The following is a 22201-nucleotide window of genomic DNA, read 5'->3' as shown; positions in this document are numbered from 1 at the left end:
AATTACAGCACAGAAACAGGCCATCTCGGCCCTTCTAGTCCATGCTGAACTCTTACCCTATCCTAGTCCCACCGACCTGCACTCAGCCCATAACCCTCCATTCCTTTCCTGTCCATATATCTATCCAATTTAACTTTAAACGACAACATAGAACCTGCCTCAACCACTTCTGCTGGAAGCTCATTCCACACAGCTACCACTCTCTGAGTAAAGAAGTTCCCCTTCATGTTATCCCTAAACTTTTGCCCTTTAACTCTCAACCCATCTCCTCTTGTTTGAATCTTCCCCACTCTCAATGGGAAAAGTCTAACCACGTCAACTCTATCAATCCCCGTCATAATTTTAAACACCTCTATCCAGTCCCCCCTCAACCTTCTACGCTCCAAAGAATAAAGACCTAACTTGTTCAACCTTTCTCTGTAACTTACGAGATAAAACCCAGGCAACATTTTAGTAAACCTCCTCTGTACTCTCTCAATTTTATTGACATCTTTCCTGAAATTCAGTGACCAGAACTGTACACAATACTCCAGATTTGGACTTACCAATGCTTTACACAAATTCTACACTACATCCCAACTCCTTTCCTGTCCTCTCTGATTCTATCCTTTTCCATGATAATGCTAAAGGCCAGGGAACAGTGGTCACTGTCCCCCAGATGTTCACCCACTGAGAGATCTGTGACCTGACCTGGTTCGTTACCTAATACTAGATCTAGTATGGCATTCCCCCTAGTCGGCCTGTCAACATACTGTGACAGGAATCCATCCTGGACACACTTAACAAACTCTGCCCCATCTAAACCACTGGAACTAATCAAGTGCCAATCAATTTTGGGGAAGTTAAAGTCACACATGATAACAACCCTGTTATTTTTGCACCTTTCCAAAATCTGCCTCCCAATCTGCTCCTCGGTATCTCTGCTGCAACCAGGGGGCCTATAGAATACCCCCAATAGAGTAACTGCTCCCTTCCTGTTCCTGACTTCCACCCATACTGACTCAACAGAGGATTCTGCTACATTACCCAGCCTTTCTGTAGCTGTAATAGTATCCCTGACCAGTAATGCCACCCCTCCTCCCCTTCCCCACCCCATCCCTTTTAAAGCACTGAAATCCAGGAATATTGAGAATCCATCCCTGCCCTGGTGCCAGCCAAGTCTCTGTAATGGCCACTACATCATAATTCCATGTATGTATTCAAGCTCTCAGTTCATCACCTTTTTCCTGATGAATCAAACTAAATTTTCTTCTATGGCAGTCATACAAGAAAAGAGGCTAGCTTACCTATGCATCGTTCATCATCTGTCTCAGCATCACCAATAAATTCAAAGGAAAATTCTCCAAGGGACTGAGCAAACTTCTGCTGTGCAGTTGAAAGATCTGAAATGCAAAGATAAAAATCCAAATACATTTAATAATTGTTTTTATTTATAAAACACAGTATAGAAATACCCTTCAAAAAAACCTCAGCTGCACAAATACACTAAGTAAATAATAGTTAAAAATAAACATTACGAAATGAAATCCAGAATGACACTCGTTTGAGAGGAGAGATTGGATTGCAGACCTTCTTATGGCTATTATTTGATGGTTTATCCCTACAGAGAGTCTACTTATAGTCAAGACCCATAAAAATTGCAATGCAAACATTCTGTTAAAATAAACAGCAGCTAAGTTGAAGAAGTTACAAAGTATCAACACTCATGAACAACATAAAAATTATTTTAACGCTTCTTTCATTGCACAGCATGTTGGTTAGCTTTGAAACTAATCAAATAGGATGCCTATATCTATTTAAAGTCATTGATAACCATTGGTCATTAGTCATTGATATTAGTTTTCGATAATCATTCCATTGGCATCTGTGTCCATGAAATAAGGCTGAAAGCTTCGAGGTAGCATTGAAAAATATTCATAGTTTTGCTTTTGTCACCTCTAATCTTCAATCTGGAAATTTAAAAAATGTGCTTATTCATTTGCAATGAATTACACATTACATTATGTGCCAAAGAGCCTGAATCACTCAGATTTCACTGTGGAACACTATTTCTTTGTAAACTGAAATCAAAAATCAAGATACTTTGTACATTTGTTTTTTTTAAAATTGCAAAGAAGCCACGCAACCCAAATTATTCACACACCTATCAAGCAAAGGATTCAGCCACAATCCTGATCAAGGGTAACACTTAAATAAATAGATGGTGCTTAATCAGCTGAAATCTATAAACTACCAAGTTTGTTCTGGTTCATTCTCTAAGGTTTTTTTTTAAATCTTTCAACAAGTTGGAATAATAAAATTGGCCTCAACAGACATCTGAAGCTATACACAGGAAGTCTGAGCACAATGGAAGGCATTTAATCTTGTTACTGCAAGATCAAAACATTGGAATCCAGCCAGTTTTACTCTAAGCAGCACATCAGAAGCAATATTTTCCCTTTGAAAAAAAATAACCTCAGTACGATCTTGTTTTGAAGCTGGAAATAAAATGTGAAATCTGCCACCATGTCTGATTTTTTTTCATTAATTTCAAAGATGCTGTAGGAAGAGGAAGAGGAGTGGAACAAAGAGAGGCTGATTGTGCAGAAAGGATTTGGAGACAGAAGCAGAGAAGAGGAGGGAGCAACAGTGAAGGCAAGAGAGCAGAAGGTGTAACCATCTCACCTCAAATGCTGGACATGTCAGAGGATCTGTCCTGGGCCCATCATTCAAGTGCCACTACAAAGAAAGCAAGGCAATGCCTCTACTTTCTTAGAAATTTGGGAAGAGTCTACAAGCCTCCCGGACGTCTACATCTGCGCCAAGTGCATCGAGATGCAGCTCCTAAGGGACCGCATTACGGAACTGGAGCTGCAGCTCGATGACCTTCGTCTGGTCAGGGAGAGTGAGGAGGTGATAGAGAGGAGTTGCAGGCAGGTGGTCACGCCGGGGCCACGGGAGGCAGACAAGTGGGTCACGGTTAGGAGGGGGAAGGGGAAAGGTCAGGTAATAGGGAGTACCCCGGTGGCTGTGCCCCTTAACAACAGGTACTCCTGTTTGAGTACTGTTGGGGGGGACAGCTTACCTGGGAGAAGCGACAGTGGCCGTGCCTCCGGCACAGAGTCCGGCCTGTAGCTCAGAAGGGTAGGGCAAGGAAGAGGAGGGCAGTTGTGATAGGGGACTCGATAGTAAGGGGGTCAGATAGGCGATTCTGTGGACGCAGTCCAAAGACCCGGATGGTAGTTTGCCTCCCTGGTGCCAGGGTCCGGGATATTTCTGATCGTGTCCAAGATATCCTGAAGTGGGAGGGTGAGGAGCCAGAGGTCGTGGTACATATAGGTACCAATGACATAGGTAGGAAAAGGGATGAGGTCCTGAAAGGAGAATATAGGGAGCTCGGAAGGGAGTTGAGAAAAAGGACCGCAAAGGTAGTAATCTCGGGATTACTGCCTGTGCCACGCGACAGTGAGAGTAGGAATGTGATGAGGTGGAGGATAAATGCGTGGCTGAGGGATTGGAGCAGGGGGCAGGGATTCAAGTTTTTGGATCATTGGGACCTCTTTTGGCACAGGCGTGACCTGTACAAAAAGGACGGGTTACACTTGAATCCTAGGGGGACCAATATCCTGGCAGGGAGGTTAGCGGGGGCTACTGAGGTGACTTTAAACTAGAATGGTTGGGGGGTGGGAATCAAATTAAAGAGGCTAGGCGTGAGGAGGTTAGTTCACTACAGGGGGATGGGAAGCAGTGCAGAGAGGCAGAGGGGTGTAAAGTGAGGGTAGAAACAAAAAGTACTATGGAGAAAAGAAAAAGTGGCAGGCCGACAAATCCAGGGCAAGCATTAAAAAGGGCCACTTTTCAGCATAATTGTATAAGGGCTAAGAGAGTTGTAAAAGAGCACCTGAAGGCTTTGTGTGTCAATGCAAGGAGCATTCGTAATAAGGTGGATGAATTGAAAGTGCAGATTGTTATTAATGATTATGATATAGTTGGGATCACAGAGACATGGCTCCAGGGTGACCAGGGATGGGAGCTCAACGTTCAGGGATATTCAATATTCAGGAGGGATAGACATGAAGGAAGGGGAGGTGGGGTGGCGTTGCTGGTTAAAGAAGAGATTAACACAATAGAAAGGAAGGACATAAGCCGGGAAGATGTGGAATCGATATGGGTAGAGCTGCGTAACACTAAGGGGCAGAAGACGCTGGTGGGAGTTGTGTACAGGCCACCTAACAGTAGTAGTGAGGTCGGAGATGGTATTAAACAGGAAATTAGAAATGTGTGCAATAAAGGAACAGCAGTTATAATGGGTGACTTCAATCTACATGTAGATTGGGTGAACCAAATTGGTAAAGGTGCTGAGGAAGAGGATTTCTTGGAATGTATGCAGGATGGTTTTTTGAACCAACATGTCGAGGAACCGACTAGAGAGCAGGCTATTCTGGACTGGGTTCTGAGCAATGAGGAAGGGTTAATTAGCAATCTTGTCGTCAGAGGCCCCTTAGGTAAGAGTGACCATAATATGGTGGAATTCTTCATTAAGATGGAGAGTGACAGAGTTAATTCAGAAACAAAGGTTCTGAACTTAAAGAGGGGTAACTTTGAAGGTATGAGACGTGAATTAGCTAAGATAGACTGGCAAATGACACTTAAAGGATTGACGGTGGATATGCAATGGCAAGCATTTAAAGGTTGCATGGATGAACTACAACAATTGTTCATCCCAGTTTGGCAAAAGAATAAATCAAGGAAGGTAGTGCACCCGTGGCTGACAAGAGAAATTAGGGATAGTATCAATTCCAAAGAAGAAGCATACAAATTAGCCAGAGAAAGTGGCTCACCTGAGGACTGGGAGAAATTCAGAGTTCAGCAGAGGAGGACAAAGGGCTTAATTAGGAAGGGGAAAAAAGATTATGAGAGAAAACTGGCAGGGAACATAAAAACGGACTGTAAAAGCTTTTATAGATATGTAAAAAGGAAAAGACTGGTAAAAACAAATGTAGGTCCCCTGCAGACAGAAACAGGTGAATTGATTATGGGGAGCAAGGACATGGCAGACCAATTGAATAATTACTTTGGTTCTGTCTTCACTAAGGAGGACATAAATAATCTTCCAGAAATAGTAGGGGACACAGGGTCCAGTGAGATGGAGGAACTGAGCGAAATACATGTTAGTAGGGAAGTGGTGTTAGGTAAATTGAAGGGATTGAAGGCAGATAAATCCCCAGGGCCAGATAGTCTGCACCCCAGGGTGCTTAAGGAAGTAGCCCAAGAAATAGTGGATGCATTAGTGATAATTTTTCAAAACTCGTTAGATTCTGGACTAGTTCCTGAGGATTGGAGGGTGGCTAATGTAACTCCACTTTTTAAAAAAGGAGGGAGAGAGAAACCGGGGAATTATAGACCGGTTAGCCTAACGTCGGTGGTGGGGAAACTGCTGGAGTCAGTTATCAAGGATGTGATAACAGCACATTTGGAAAGCGGTGAAATGATCGGACAAAGTCAGCATGGATTTGTGAAAGGAAAATCATGTCTGACGAATCTCATAGAATTTTTTGAGGATGTAACTAGTAGAGTGGATAGGGGAGAACCAGTGGATGTGGTATATTTGGATTTTCAGAAGGCTTTTGACAAGGTCCCACACAGGAGATTAGTGTGCAAACTTAAAGCACACGGTATTGGGGGTAAGGTATTGGTGTGGGTGGAGAGTTGGTTAGCAGACAGGAAGCAAAGAGTGGGAATAAACGGGACCTTTTCAGAATGGCAGGCGGTGACTAGTGGGGTACCGCAAGGCTCAGTGCTGGGACCTCAGTTGTTTACAATATATATTAATGACTTGGATGAGGGAATTAAATGCAGCATCTCCAAGTTTGCGGATGACACGAAGCTGGGTGGCAGTGTTAGCTGTGAGGAGGATGCTAAGAGGATGCAGGGTGACTTGGATAGGTTGGGTGAGTGGGCAAATTCATGGCAGATGCAATTTAATGTGGATAAATGTGAAGTTATCCACTTTGGTGGCAAAAATAGGAAAACAGATTATTATCTGAATGGTGGCCGATTAGGAAAAGGGGAGGTGCAACGAGACCTGGGTGTCATTATACACCAGTCATTGAAAGTGGGCATGCAGGTACAGCAGGCGGTGAAAAAGGCGAATGAGTTGGATGATCAGCCATGATCATTGTAAATGGCGGTGCAGGCTCGAAGGGCCTACTCCTGCACCTATTTTCTATGTTTCTATGTTTCTATTTCATCTAAAACTCTGACAAACTTCTATAGATGTGTGGTGGAAAGTATATTGGTTGGTTGCATTCCAGCCTGGTATGGAAACACCAATGTCCTTGTGTGGAAAAGCCTCCAAGTTGTAGTGGATAGGGCCCAATCCATCCATCACGGGTAAAGCCCTCCTCACCACTGAACACATCTATGTGGAGCACTGTTGCAGGAAAGCATCCAGACCATGCTCTTTTCTCTCTGCTGCCATCAGGAAGGTGGTACAGAGGATCCACATCGCCAGGTTCGGGAACAGTTATTACCCCTCAACTATCAGGCTCTTGAACCGAAGTGGATAACTTCACTTGCCCCATTACTGAACTGTTCCCACAACCTATATGGTGACATACATGTACTTTGATAATAAATATACTTTGAAATGGACAAGAACAGAGGTAGCAGCAGCAGGGTAGGCTACAGAGCAGAGACAAGCAACAGCGGAGAACGTGGCAATAGAAAAAGATAAGAACAAAGTAAAGAGCAAAGAGAACAAAGAATTGAGAGGGTAATTTGTTCACACTGAAGCAGTGCAAAAGCCAGTATAGTGTCACAACAGTTTATGCCACTGCCTGATAAATCCCTGGGCCTGGGTGTGATCCTGACCTTGGGTGTACTCTGTGCAGTGTGTTCATGCATCACTAAGTTGTTCTAATTTACTCCATACCCCAAAATGTTCTGGCAGATTAAATGTCTACTGGAAACTATTAACACCTTAGTGTATGTTACGAGATTCGCAAGATGATGCTGGCGACCAACGGTGACGTTTTGCAGATGCTCACTAAACTACTAGATACTCTAATAGATGTACTCCAGAACCGCGATCGCTGCAGTCCACAGCCTGTAGTTTCCCTTTAAGAGATGTACTTTTGAATGAACTGGTGCTTTTGCGATCTCCTGGGGGATTCAGCAAACCAGACTCTCCAAAGTGCAGGTACAGCCCATACTGCCATTGCAGGGGGAGGGCACAGTGACAAGGCCTGATAACGGAAGACAAACGCATGTTCAGCTCCATTACTTCAAGCCAGTTAAAGTGTTGAGCAAGATTAAAATCATCGAGACTGAGAGCAGAAAATGAACAGGTGTTCAGCACCATCTGCCTGTACTTGACTGGTCTCTTCTAGTTACTACGTCAGGCAGGAGCTGCAGGAGCCTTGTGCCCCACACCGCCAGGGTCGGGAGCAGTTGTTGCCCAATATCCATCGAGCTTCCCGACTGGCTTCACTCGCCTTAGCGCTGAGCTGACTCTGAATCTGTGGACTGACTTTCGGACGGATGGATTTTGGAAAAATAAAGCAAGGGACTTGTGTGCAAGGATAACCAGGGGATTCATCGATACGGAAGCAGCTAGTGTACAAATGCATCAGCAACCCTGGTTGTGGTATTGCACTTTGACACCTCTAGCCATATTCTTCCCAGAAACAGAGATTCCCTTTATCCTCACACCTCCCACCTGCAATGAATCATAATGTGCCACTTCTGCCAGTTCAGCACATCGCCAGCATTACACACATTTACCTCCCCTTTCGAGATTCCAAAGGCAATGTTCTCATTGCAACAGTGAATCACTCCAATATCATTTACCACCCTCTGCAACCGCAGGAATTGCAAACCTCGCCATTTCACTTCTTTTCCAAACTGCGGTCTCCTCCAGATGAAACAGTATTTAGAATTGGAAAATAGGGCGGTAATTGTGACAAGAGCATGCACCAAGCGTTTGGCGAGAACAGCAGGACTACTGGATTTATACTGTAACTCCACCTCCTTCCTGGCCAGCCATACTTTTCCAAAACTGTACCTCAGCACTGACATCTCCTGCACTAAGTCTGTCAAATCCAATGGTAGGAAAAGCAAACCAGCATCAGTGCTGACACCCAAATTGAAATCACCAGCATCGAGGTTCTAACCTAATGGTCATGCTGTGTTATTCACATACTTAACATCAGACCCCAGACAAACAGCAAGAGATGTGTTTTAGGCATACAGAGGGAATACTTCAAGAATGTTCTCAAAGTCTGCTTGCATCAAAATATAGCATCCTCACTGACCCATGGGAATCTAAAGCCCATGAAAAATCAAAACACCGCGTGCACTTGAGATAACGCTGAAAGACTTGAAACTCTGCCAGATGTATTCAAAAGCCTGGTGGAAAGAGCAGCAGGAATGTACCAGCTCTCATAATTATCCACCAGCCACATCGATCACTTCCTGCCTCACCTCTGGCACATTTTGCAGATTCCACAATAAAGTGGCACGGAAGCAAATCTTCCTGAACTCCGAGCTTGTCTCTGGAACAAGACCTCTAGTTAAAGAATTACACTCTCAAAAGAACTGCAACATCAGTATCTGCAGAATCAGAATGAGAAGTAGGTTTATCATCAGTCTTGTACGACTTGAAATTTGTTTTTTGGCAGCAGTACAGTGCAAATATAAGAATCCTCAGTGACGAATGTCACATCTAGGAGGCACTGCCTCTTGAAAATATCCTTGATGAGGGGGAGGATTGTGATGGAGCTGGCTGAGTCTATAATCTTCAGCATCCTCTTGCAATCTTGTGATACCACCAGTCAGAATGCTTTCCATCACATCTCTAGAGATTTGCAAGAGATTTTCTTAACATGCCAAATCTCCTCAAAGTCTTAACAAACTTTAGTACGTTTGCTGATGACACAAAGGTTGGGGGTGTTGTGGACAGCCTGGAGGGTTGTCAGAGGTTAGAGCGGGACATCGATAGGATGCAGAACTAGGCTGAGAAGTGGCACATGGACTTCAACCCAGGTAAGTGTGAAGTGGATCATTTTGGTACATCCAATTTGAAGACAGGATATAATATAAATGGTAAGACTCTTGGCAGTGTGGAGGATCTCAGAGATCTTGGGATCCATGTAGATAGGACACTCAAAGCTGCTGCAAAGGTTGATAGTGTTGTTAAGAAAGCGTATGGTGTGTTGGTATTCATCAACCATGGGAGTGAGTTCAACAGCCGTGAGGTAATGTTACACCTGTATAAGACCTTGGTCAGACCCCACTTGGAGTACATACTCTGTTCAGTTCTGGTCAGCTCACTACAGGAAGGATGTAGATACTATAGAGAGAACGCAGAGGAGATTTACAAGGTTGTTGCCTGGTTTGGAGAGCGCACCTTATGAGAATAGGTTGAGTGTACTTGGCCTTTTCTCCTTGGAGTGATGGAGGATGAGAGGTGACCTGACAGAGGTGTATAAGATGATGAGGGGCATTGATCGTGTGGATAGCCAGAAGCTTTTTCCCAGGGCTGAAATGGCTAACATGAGGGGGCATAGTTTTAAGGTGCTTGGAAATAGGTATCGAGGGGATATCAGGAGTAAGTCTTTCACAGAGTGGTGGGTGCGTGGAATGCACTGCCGGCAACGGTGGTGGAAGCAGATACAATAGCTTCTTTTATGAGCCTCTTAGATAGGTACAAAGAGTACAAAGAGCTTAGAAAAATAGAGGGCTATGCGCTAAGAAAATTCTAGGCAGTTTCTAGAGTAGGTTACATGGTTGGAACAACATTGTGGTTCAAAGGGCCTGTCATGTGCTGTAAATTTCTAAGTTAGAAATAGAGCTGCTGGTTTGGCTCCTACATGACTAGCCCCATCAACCCATCTTTTTGTGATAATGACTACTGTTTTTCAGAGAAGGAAATCCAACATCCTTACAGATTCTGCAATTGGGTCAAAAAGAAACTGCCTGGCAAGAAAGGTGAAAACATAGCACTGAAGAGAGAGAATACATGTATGAATTTCCAGGGCTAATGTGTCATCGACTGGAACACTGCTAGTTGTTACTGCAGGAATGAAGCCACTAACTTAGGAGGCCTGTTTGAAAGAGATAAAGTGACCACAGTTTGTTTCTATAGTCAGAAGGATTGCACATCGATTTGGTCAGTCTGACTCAAAGGACTTACAGCCAATGCAGACTAACAAGCCAAGGAAAATTGGTATGTATTATCACTAGGACATATTTATTGGGTGTAAATAGTGTCGTGCCGGACAATGTTATTGGCATATATATGGTATAATTGTTTATATGACAAAATTGGCAACATTTTAATTTTTCCACTAGCACAGTAATTGTCATTTATCTAATTGTTATGTTTCATTCTTGTACAAGTTGTTCATTTACTGAAACTCTTCACAAGGTGATATACATTAATAAATAAGAATTTTGAACATCAGAAATGGAGGCAGGGACCATACAGCTCATAAAGGAGTCTCTGCCATTCTGATTATGCTTTCAAAGGATTGTGTCTCATGGCCATTTCCTTCAATTTCCATACCTTCCAATTCCCTCGGTATCCAAAAATCCACAGATCTCTGCCATGAAAGATCCTAATGTTAGACCGCCAAAAATGCTACAAATTGTGGTGGATTCAGCCCAGTACATCACGGGTAAAGCTACATGAAACACTGTCATAAGAAAACAACATCCATCATCAAAGAAGGGGAAATGACAGAATAAAGAAATGAATACATTGCCCTGACTTCACAGAAAAGGGCACAAGTAACTTCCTATAAGTTCAGGAACAAAGAACAGAATGAAGCTGAGGAACTAAAGGAAATTATAATTATGAACAAAATTGTGCTGGAGAAATTAATGAATCTAAAAACTAGTAAATCCCAAAGTTCTAAAGGAGGTGCCTATGGAAATAGTGGATGCTATGGGTAGTATTTTCCAGAATTCTATGGATTATGGAAGAGTTCACACAGTTTGGAGTGCCAAATACAACCTATTATTTAAAGTAAGAGAGAAAACAATGAACTACAGATCAGTTAGTCTAACATCAGAGGCTGTTATAACTAATGAGCTAAGACTTGTAAAACATTAATCCAGAATAGAAAATGTCAACTTAGATGTCCGGACAGGACATCATGCTTGACAAGCCAAGCAGTTTCTTTGAGAATGTGACTGGCAGAAAAGTTAAAGGAAAACCAGTGGACATGGTCCATTTGAAATTCAAGAAAGGCTTTGACAAAGACCCCATACAAAAGGTTACCATGTAAAATTAAAATGCATGGTATTACAAGAAATGTACTGACATGGATTGAAAGTTAGCAAAAAAGGAAACTAAAGAGAAATAGAAACGGGGCTTTTTGGATTAGCAGCCAATAACTAGTGAGGCACCACAGCAATCATTATCTGGGCCCTAGATACTCATAAATATAAATCAATCAATTGGATGAGGAAATGTAATATATTTCAAAGTTTTCTAATTACAAAGCCAAAAGAGTAAGGGGAGTCAGGGTGGGGGCATGTAGGGGATCTTAAGGCAGCCCCAGTCTGAATGAGAGTGAATATAAATGAGCTGGACATTTTTCAGTGGTTGGGCCAGGCCAGCAAGCAAAATGACACTCCAAGAGGGAATGCCACTGGGGTGAGGTCCTTGCAACAATTCAAATAGAGACCACCCCAAACCCTGCATTATATAGATCAAAGAGACTGATATTGTTCTGACAATCTACCATCATGGCATAGAGTGTGAACCTGAAACAAAGTCACCTCACTGGTGCCCCCTACCCACAGACGAAGTGCTGACAGCCATATCTGATAGTTTCAGGTATCAGAAATTGAATGTGTGAAATGAATACCACAGTAGGTCAGCAAGGAAGGAGGCAACAAGCAGAGTGTTGTGAATGACAAAGCTGCATTTTAAAGACTGGTTGAAATCAACAGCACAAATGTATCCAAGACGACAATGTAATCAAATACTTGGAACGTTTTATTGTTGTCTATAGAGAGCCAGTTAGGGATGATAGATGGATGCAGATCCACATAGAAACTTTGTAGCAAGTAACTGGGAAGAGGGTCCTCTGTGAGGGGAATGTTTACTGCCCCGCTCAATTATATCCTCCTCAAAGGTTGGCTTTCCAGGGATAGATTTCTGTCCAGAGACCAAGAGGAGAGTACCACAATGTTGTCACTGACTAAAACTGAGCCACATGGGAACTAACTGGGAAATAAAAGAGTCTTTATTCACATAGCAAACTTCCAGAAAAGAGTCCAAAACAATTCAAGAGAATCCCACTTTTCAAACAATGTTTTATACTTCTTCAACACAAATATAATTTTAAAAGTTAACTACACTTTCAATTGCTATAATCGCCTTCTTAACATTGAACATTTGGAATATAATCAGGTAAATCTTCAGAGTTACATATTTACAATGGCAGCACGTCCCTATTAGCGGAATATTCAGTAATAGAGTCCGAGTACAAACTGCAGACACCCAAAATGTATCCCTTGTGTTACAGCGTTGAAGGGTGGCTCCAAGGATATACAACTAACCAGAGGGTTAAGGGACAAATCAGATCTGTCCTGAACTGTGTCTTTAGTGGCAAGGATACACCTTTAACAATATGCTAATAACAGGAGCATTCATCTGGTGTCTTTTCCAATGTAGTTTCAATGGGATAGAAAGCCAATAAGTATCAGTTGGAAGTTAAATTGTTTTAATTCCATAAGATATTACATGTTTTATTTCCTGAAGACAGGTTCTCATTTTAGTTCATCCAGAACTGTGCTATTCATAATTTCATAACCCAAGATTGATCCCCCAACAGTGAATTGCAAGGAGAATGCAAAGAAGCTTCAAATTCAATTTAGACAGACTGCGGCAAATAACTTTGTGGCCACTTTATTTGGTACACTTACTTGTTAATACAAATATCTAATTGGCCAATCTCATGGTAGCAACTCAATATAGATATGGCCAAGAGGTTCTATTGTTGTTCAGATCAAACATCAGAACGAGGAAGAAATGTGACCTAAGTGACTTTGATCAGGGAGTGATTGTTGGTGCCAGATGGGGGGGATGGTCTGAGCATCTCAGACAGTGCTGATCTCCTGGATGTTATTTGTTTACTTATTTGTTTATTTTAATTTAGAGATACATACAGAACAGACCCTTCCAGCCCTTCGAATCACACTGTCCAGCAACTCACCCATTCAACCCTAGCCTAATCACAGGACAATTTACAATGACCAATTAACTGACTAACCGATACGTCTTTGGACAGTGGGAGGAAACTGGCGCACCCAGAGGAAACCCACTCAGTCACAGGGAGAACGTACAAACTACTTCCAGGCGGCACCAGAATTGAACTCCAAACTTGGGAATGCCCCAAGCTATAATAGCGGTTCAGTAACCACTATGCTGCCATGGCACAAAAGTCTCTAGAATTTACAAAGAATGGTGCAAAATGCAAAAAATGTCTAGTGAGTGGTAGTTCTGTAGGCATAAATGCCTTGCTAATGGGAGAGATCAGAGGAGAATGGCCAGATTAGTTCAAGCTGACAGGAAGGTAATAGTAACTCAAATAGCCACATGTTACTACAGTGGCGTGCAGAAGACTAACACTTGGACCCTGAAGTGGATGGGCTACAGCAGAAGATACACCGGGTTCCACTCCTGTACCTACTAAAGTGGCCGCTGAATATATGTGGCAGAGACTTACAATGTAGATATATGTGAAAATATGCACTTTGACAAGAAAAACAGAAAAATAACGTCTTTTAATCTTCTCACAAACAGTTCTAGTGAATATCTGGAACCGCCACAGGGAATTGGGGAGGCTAGCTCCTTAGAAGCTGTTAAAGGGGTGGCAGATAAACTTTGAATATCAAGGGATTAAGGTCAATGAAGATCTAGCACAGAGGAACTGAGGCCTAGCTTTAATCAAGTAATTACTATCTGAATGGAAGGGGAAGCATGAGGGTCAGGGGATTGCTCTGACTCCAATTTTCTTACGTGTTAGATTGGGGAAAGCTGATGTACAAAGAGACTTGGGTGTTTTGTAGACCAATCACTGAAAGCAAATATGCAGGTGCAGTAAAGCAAAAAACAAAATGCTCGCACAGCACGGACATTTTAGTATAAGAGCAAGGATAAGTTCTACAATTACACAAGGACTTTGAGCCCACACCCAAAAAAACATTGAGTGAACTTTGGGCTCCAAATCCAAGAAAGGATATAACTACCATAGAAGGAATGCAATTAAAGTTCACCATACAGATTTCTGAAATGGCAGGCCTACTCTAGGAGGGCAGATTAGATTAACTAGGCTTCTAAACACTTGAGTTTAGAAGAGGGAGTCTAATTTTAAATTTACAAAATTCTTACAGGACTGGACAAACCAGACAGTGCAACACAAAATGCATCTATGGAGGGGAATAAAGAGTCAACATTTTGGGCTAAGACCCTTAATCAGGATTGTCTCAACTCACTTTCAAGGACTCATCTGATGCTCTCAGTATTTATTGTTTATTTATTATGTCTTCTTTCTTTTGTATTTGCACAGTTTGTCTTTTGCAAGCTGCTTGTTTGTCCGCCCTGTTGGGTGCAGTCTTTCTATTCTATTATAGCTCTTGGATTTATGAAGTATGCCCACAAGAAAACAAATTTTATTGACATATATGTACTGTGGTAATAAATTTACTTTGAATGTTGAATTACTGGCAGAGAACTTCTGAGAAAATATAGAGTAAATAATCTAGAGTTCTTCAGGACTTTAGAGATGCTAGACTGGCAGATTACCTGGATTACTTGTATTACCCCAACACACTTTCATTTCATTTTTTTTTAAAGAAAATTTGTGAAATATATAACATTTCTTGTAAACCTATTGAGTTGAAAGAGCAGGAAACAGAATCCAATGAGTTAAAGGGAGCATGGAAAACAGAAACTCTGATTCACACACCCAGTAAGATATAGCCTTCTTTTCAAATACAAAATCTAGAATCTGATTGATCGCCATTGGCATCACCTAGTTCTGTTTCCTACAGTTCTTTCAAGCTCATTGGGACCTTGTTTCCAGTGCTCTTTTTTAAACTTAGTGGGACCCTTTTTCTCGCACTCCCTTTAGATTCACCAAAATTCCATTTATTTTCATTGGAGCCCTTATTTCCCATGCTTCCTTCAAATTCATAAAGGGCTCCATTTCTCATACCCCCTTCAAATTCCAGGGAACGCCATTTCATGTACGCCACTTAAAACTCAAGGGGATGTCACTTCATGTACGCCCAGGATCCCTGTTTTCTATGCTGCTTTGAAATCACTGTGACTGGGGCCTCGTTTTTCCACACTTCAGTTAAACACCGAGCTCACTCAAAATCCTGCTATGAATTCTGTGTAACAAAAAAAATAAGAACCAAAAAACTATTGAGCTGTTAATAGGAATAACTTCTAATATTGTGGAACATCTGCAAATCAAGCACCCAAGTCCTGAGGGTATCAGAGCACAGGGTTCACGGATAAAGAGGATTAATATACAAAATGAATGAGCTTGATGCAGCTGAATCTGGATTTCAGAATAATCCAATACTGATTATTGTAATTTTAATTTAGTAACATTGCAGTTTTGCAGGGAGAAGAATAAAAAATGGTACTGAGTTTTTGAGATCCACTTTACCCTAACAGAATAAGATGCAAGATTCTGACTTTTGGATTTAGAAAGGAAGATTGTTTTAAAAAGGTTATTATTCATACTTACACTTGAGAATGCAACTGACCCCGACACCTGTCAAAGATGATACTAGCTGAGCAGAAATTTATCTGGTCACTTGCATTTTAAGTTTTACATTAAGATATGGAGCTATAATTTAAAATGGACAACAGAGTTAAGCTGTTGCCTGGATTACACAAGGGCTCGATCCCTGAAAACTATCTGTAAACCAATTTCTCTGCAAGTCAAAAATCTCCATTTTCTACAGAAATCCACATCATATTGCTCCACACATACTTACTCTAATTCTTTCATTTCCCCTAACACTACCTATGACTAAACTAATGAAATACACAATGCATTAATGAACACCGTGAAACATTTTGTTCCTATTACTAGCTGGGAAGTATAGGAAAATATATGCAAAGTTGAATTCCCATTGGTTCACGTCGCTTCCCTCGAAGGGGCTGCTGGTTCGAGTCACTTTCTTCAGACAGGCCAATGGGTCCCGATGTTCCCAGAGATGTTATCAAAATTCTGAAATTTATGGATTAGACTGTATTTCATACTGGCCTGTTTCACCTTTTTGTTTGTACCTCGTGTTCTCGCCCATTCCTTCTTGTTGCCAATTGGTGGGCTGGGGTTGATTAGTTTTTGTGCAAGGGAGGGGCTGTGGTGGGTGGTTAGGGTTTGTGAGATTTTGCTTCTTTTTCTTTTCACGTGGGGGGTAGATTGACAACTTCCTTTCAACTACTTCTATGGTTTTCTGTATTTTATGGTGATCTGGAGAACAAATCTCAGTGTTATATTCTACATACATACTTTGATAATAAAATGAACTATTGAGGTCATTCATAATCCAAAAATCCCTTATATTGTACATGTGACAGATCTGGATGTCACTAAACCAAATATTGTCGTGAAAAGAATCAGGATACCACGTGAATGGAATGAATGGAACCTCTCCCATTTCCTCTCAGGCAGAATTTCCAATCAAGGAGAATTTCCCTGAAAAGATAATTGGAATGTTTGCTGTTGATGTCCTTACTTAAATTATGACTTGGCTTCTGGATCTACACCCCAACTTATAAACAGTGGAAACGGTAGTAATTACTACTTTGAAATAAATAATCCTGTGATTAAGTGCATATTCAGAATGCAAAGACAGGACTCAATTGCCTATTAATTCAAAATGTTATATTTCCTGGTATTTTGCAATACTAATAAGGTCACTGACAAAATATCTTTCAGAACTATTACAGCAGTTTATAAAATTGAAGTCACCAAACCCTGTGAATCACACCCTGGATTACAAAATCAAAGGGTGGTAATAATTAAGGCTGTTATCAAAATCTTCTAATCCTCCTTGGACTGCAACAGGTGCACACCTGTTTTTGGAAAAGGATAAACCTGACAACACAGACCAGCAAGCTTAAATGAGGATGGGCGGGAAAATTTCCAGGGACAATAATCTAACAGAAAATTAATTGCATTTGGAAATATAGCATTGATCATTAAAGATAAACTTCGATTATTAAAATATTTGATGTACTGGAGTTAATGTTAAACCTTAATAAAATACTCAATCACTGGTTTCTCCATAGATAACAGGGCTAAGTCTGTCCACCACACATTAAGATGTTAAACTTGGAAAGTGAATGTTTACTGGAACACTACCAGGGATGATAGGCTTCAGTTATGCACAAAGCCTTCCTTTATTCAGAGAGGAACAAGCTAGGCTTATTCACCCTCACAATAAAGTATTATGATAGTTAAAAATCACAAACTAAAAAGTGAAACAATATTTACATTTTGAGAAAGACAAATCATCAAATTTAAAGTAAACTAGAGGGTCGGGAACAGGTTTTTAAATATGCACTGACTGATGCATATTTAAATCTCACTGGTGCATTAGAAAAGAGAGAATTAGACAAATGCAAGCAGGACAAAAATAATTGTAGGGCTATACAGAAAGATCAGGGAATTATGCTGATTTTTTTTTTATAAAATAGTAGTTAAACCACAACTGGACTACTGCATCAAACTCCCAACACAGTTTAGACACATGAAAAGCTTCAAGACAAAACACATGGCTTTCCTGTTCACTTAGAGACCATCTCTCTAACTCTCTTTATTGCATTACCAATTCTCCATTGCAATTGCTCCTAGCCTATCTCCAGGCTTTGGATGGTCAATTTTATCATCACAATCCAATAATTCCTCCATCGTGACCAAATGAGCAACTGCACATTTGAATGCACTCTTACCCATCTGAAAACCTCCAGCAATAGCCTCTCTTCCTCTACATTTACCTCAGTTTCTCTTTTGTGCTCTAGTAATTCCCAAACACATCATTTCGTCAGCAACAATGTCTACAGTACTCTAGCAATAGCTGGCTTTGCATCTCCAATACCTTTACTCCCTCCCCAATTTCTCTGCAACTTGCTTATCCAATGCATTTCCTGAATGAACTAATTATCCTTCAACCAAAACTGCGATTAAAGCCATATCTGTCCAACACCACCACACTAAACCCATTCCATAAATGAGACACAACTTCTTCCCTGACCATTCATGTCGGAAAAGGCTGCTTGCGACCTCATCACCCTCCCTGTTATTGTTTTTTTTTAATGTAAAATGTCTAATTTCTGCTACCACCCTCGCCCATATTGATGAAACTCATCTATGTGCTTTTTGTTCCTGCAAGAACTCTGTCAGTGCCCCCCATTCTCCTCAACTTCAGCCAAGACTTTTATCTGTATATCCTACTGGACTATTATTATGCTGCTGGTTTAGTCCTAGTTCCCATTATTCTGTCTAAGGTTTCATTCTCAGCTTTCTCTCACCTGTAAGTATAGTCCTCTAAGCCACTTGTGCATCTCCAACTAATTTCATCCATGATCTTCCATCCACCTCCCTGCCCACTACAAGTACTGGTATCTACACCCCAAGTCACAGAGTTCTATTTCTAAGTCTACCAGTCTAATACCTCTCTTACCACTGAAAGTCATTCCCCAGAAACTCTTTACAACCAAGCTCTAAATTATTTCCCTTATCTGGCTGTTCCTGTTAAACACCCTAAAAGGATTCCACATGTTAAAAGCAGTTAAATGCAAATTGTTATCATAATACACTTCAGTTCATTATTCAATGAAAATATTTTTCCATCTAAAACAGAAAGATATTTCACAATATATGAACAGCGAAAAATATGTGCAAAGTATTCTTTGTGGGGAAAGTGTTAACAGTACAAAACTCATGCAACCATGAACACTGCCTATTCTAGTCACTGACAGATGAGCAAAAGTGCCTAAATGTCATAATTTCACTACACAAAATTTGTTCAGTGAGCATTAAGTCTTCAAAACTTCACAGTTGTACAGGCCTATATACAGAGGCATATAATTCTTACAAATTTAAACTGAATTATTTTAGTCATTAAAAAAGTAAGAGTGTCATTTGCCAAGGTGACCAGACTTTAGAGAAGAAAATTTCATTTCACTAAATATACCCTACGAATAGCAAATTCAGACAGATGATAGAAATCCAGCAACACACATCAAAGTTGCTAGTGAACGCAGCAGGCCAGGCAGCATCTGTAGGAAGAGGTGCAGTCGACGTTTCAGGCCGAGACCCTTCGTCAGGACTAACTGAAGGAAGAGTGAGTAAGGGATTTGAAAGTTGGAGGGAGAAGGGGAGATCCAAAATGATAGGAGAAGACAGGAGGGGGAGGGATGGAGCCAAGAGCTGGACAGGTGATTGGCAAAAGGGGATACAAGAGGATCATGGGACAGGAGGTCCGGGAAGAAAGACAAGGGGGGGGGGGAGACCCAGAGGATGGGCAAGAGGTATATTCAGAGGGACAGAGGTAGAAAAAGGAGAGTGAGAGAAAGAATGTGTGCATAAAAATAAGTAACAGATGGGGTACAAGGGGGAGGTGGGGCCTAGCGGAAGTTAGAGAAGTCTATGTTCATGCCATCAGGTTGGAGGCTACCCAGACGGAATATAAGGTGTTGTTCCTCCAACCTGAGTGTGGCTTCATCTTTACAGTAGAGGAGGCCGTGGATAGACATGTCAGAATGGGAATGGGATTGGGATGTGGAATTAAAATGTGTGGACACTGGGAGATCCTGCTTTCTCTGGCGGACAGAGCGTAGATGTTCAGCAAAGCGGTCTCCCAGTCTGCGTCGGGTCTCGCCAATATATAAAAGGCCACATCGGGAGCACCGGACACAGTATATCACCCCAGTTGACTCACAGGTGAAGTGTTGCCTCACCTGGAAGGACTGTTTGGGGCCCTGAATGGTGGTAAGGGAGGAAGTGTAAGGGCATGTGTAGCACTTGTTCCGCTTACACGGATAAGTGCCAGGAGGGAGATCAGTGGGGAGGGATGGGGGGGACGAATGGACAAGGGAGTTGTGTAGGGAGCGATCCCTGCGGAATGCAGAGGTGGGGGGGGAGGGAAAGATGTGCTTAGTGGTGGGATCCCGTTGGAGGTGGCGGAAGTTACGGAGAATAATATGTTGGACCCGGAGTCTGGTGGGGTGGTAGGTGAGGACAAGGGGAACCCTATTCCTAGTGGGGTGGCGGGAGGATGGAGTGAGAACAGATGTACGTGAAATGGGGGAGATGCGTTTAAGAGCGGAGTTGATAGTGGAGGAAGGGAAGCCCCTTTCTTTAAAAAAGGAAGACATCTCCCTCGTCCTAGAATGAAAAGCCTCATCCTGAGAGCAGATGCGGCGGAGACGGAGGAATTGCGTGAAGGGGATGGCGTTTTTGCAAGAGACAGGGTGAGAAGAGAAATAGTCCAGATAGCTGTGAGAGTCAGTAGGCTTATAGTAGACATCAGTGGATAAGCTGTCTCCAGAGACAGAGACAGAAAGATCTAGAAAGGGGAGGGAGGTGTCAGAAATGGACCAGGTAAACTTGAGGGCAGGGTGAAAGTTGGAGGTAAAGTTAATAAAGTCAACGAGTTCTGCATGCGTGCAGGCAGCAGCGCCAATGCAGTCATCGATGTAGCGAAGGAAAAGTGGGGGACAGATACCAGAATAGGCACGGAACATAGATTGTTCCACAAACCCAACCAAAAGGCAGGCATAGCTGGGACTCATATGGGTGCCCATAGCTACACCTTTAGTTTGGAGGAAGTGGGAGGAGCCAAAGGAGAAATTATTAAGAGTAAGGACTAATTCCGCTAGACGGAGCAGAGTGGTGGTAGAGGGGAACTGATTAGGTCTGGAATCCAAAAAGAAGCGTAGAGCTTTGAGACCTTCCTGATGGGGGATGGAAGTATATAAGGACTGGACATCCATGGTGAAAATAAAGCGGTGAGGGCCAGGGAACTTAAAATCATCGAAAAGTTTAAGAGCGTGAGAAGTGTCACGAACATAGGTCGGAAGGGATTGAACAAGGGGTGATAAAACAGTGTCGAGGTATGCAGAAATGAGTTCGGTGGGGCAGGAGCAAGCTGCGACAATAGGTCGGCCAGGACAGGCAGGTTTGTGGATCTTGGGTAGGAGGTAGAAACGGGAAGTGCGGGGTGTGGGAACTATGAGGTTGGTAGCAGTGGATGGGAGATCCCCTGAGCGGATAAAGTCGGTGATGGTGTGGGAGACAATGGCCTGGTGCTCCTTAGTGGGGTCACGATCGAGGGGTAAATAAGAGAAGGTCTCCGCGAGTTGTCGCTGCGCCTCGGCAAGGTAGAGGTCAGTACGCCAGACTACAACAGCACCCCCCTTATCGGCGGGTTTAATAATAAGGTTAGGATTAGTGCTGAGGGAGTGGAGAGCAGAGCGTTCGGAAGGAGTGAGGTTGGAATGGGGACAAGGTGCGGTGAAGTCGAGACGGTTGATGTCCCATCGGCAATTAGCGATAAAGAGATCCAGAGCAGGCAGAAGACCAGAGCGGGGTGTCCATGAAGAAGAGGAGGGTTGAAGACGGGAGAAGGGGTCATCGGTGGGGGTGGAAGAGTCCTTGCCGAAGAAGTAGGCTCGGAGACGGAGACGGTGGAAGAAAAGTTCTGCATCATGGCGAACACAGAACTCGCTGAGGTGTGGGCGAAGGGGGACAAAGGTGAGGCCCTTACTGAGAACAGAGCGTTCTGCCTCCGACAGTTGAAGGTCGGAGGGGATGGTAAAGACCCGGCACGGATGAGAGTTGGGATCAGAGGGGGGAGGGGGGAGGCTGGGGGTGTCAGTGGAGAGGGGAGGGTTGGGGTGAGAGGAAAATGGAGCCTCCGAGGGCCCAGGAGTTGACGGTGGGATCTGAGGAAGACGGGGCTGCGGAGTAGTGGTGGGGGAAGGGGAGACGGGAGTCACAACAGCAGCACATAAAGACCCGGCCTGGAGTTCAAGGCTGGAATCTTGAGAACTGGGATCAGAGGGGGGAGGGGGGAGGCTGGGGGTGTCAATGGAGAGGGGAGGGTTGGGGTGAGAGGAAGATGGAGCCTCCGAGGGCCCAGGAGTTGACGGTGGGATCTGAGGAAGACAGGGCTG

At 42.7% G+C, this 22201-nt stretch overlaps 1 protein-coding gene across 2 annotated transcripts in view; it reads right to left on the bottom strand.

The window, feature by feature from the left end:
• arhgap10 (Rho GTPase activating protein 10) overlaps nt 1-22201 on the bottom strand; it is a 223415-nt gene that overhangs the window by 145201 nt on the left and 56013 nt on the right. For both annotated transcript variants that reach the window (XM_072256040.1, XM_072256039.1), the window contains exon 2: nt 1287-1382. In XM_072256040.1, coding sequence (XP_072112141.1) covers nt 1287-1382 — 96 coding nt within the window. The remainder of the gene's footprint in view (nt 1-1286; nt 1383-22201) is intronic.

This window comes from Mobula birostris, chromosome 4 (genome assembly GCF_030028105.1).
Source record: "Mobula birostris isolate sMobBir1 chromosome 4, sMobBir1.hap1, whole genome shotgun sequence".
Lineage (NCBI taxonomy): Eukaryota > Metazoa > Chordata > Chondrichthyes > Myliobatiformes > Myliobatidae > Mobula > Mobula birostris.
Note: the sequence above shows the minus strand (reverse complement) of the source record. Positions and strands in the feature narration are given on the sequence as shown.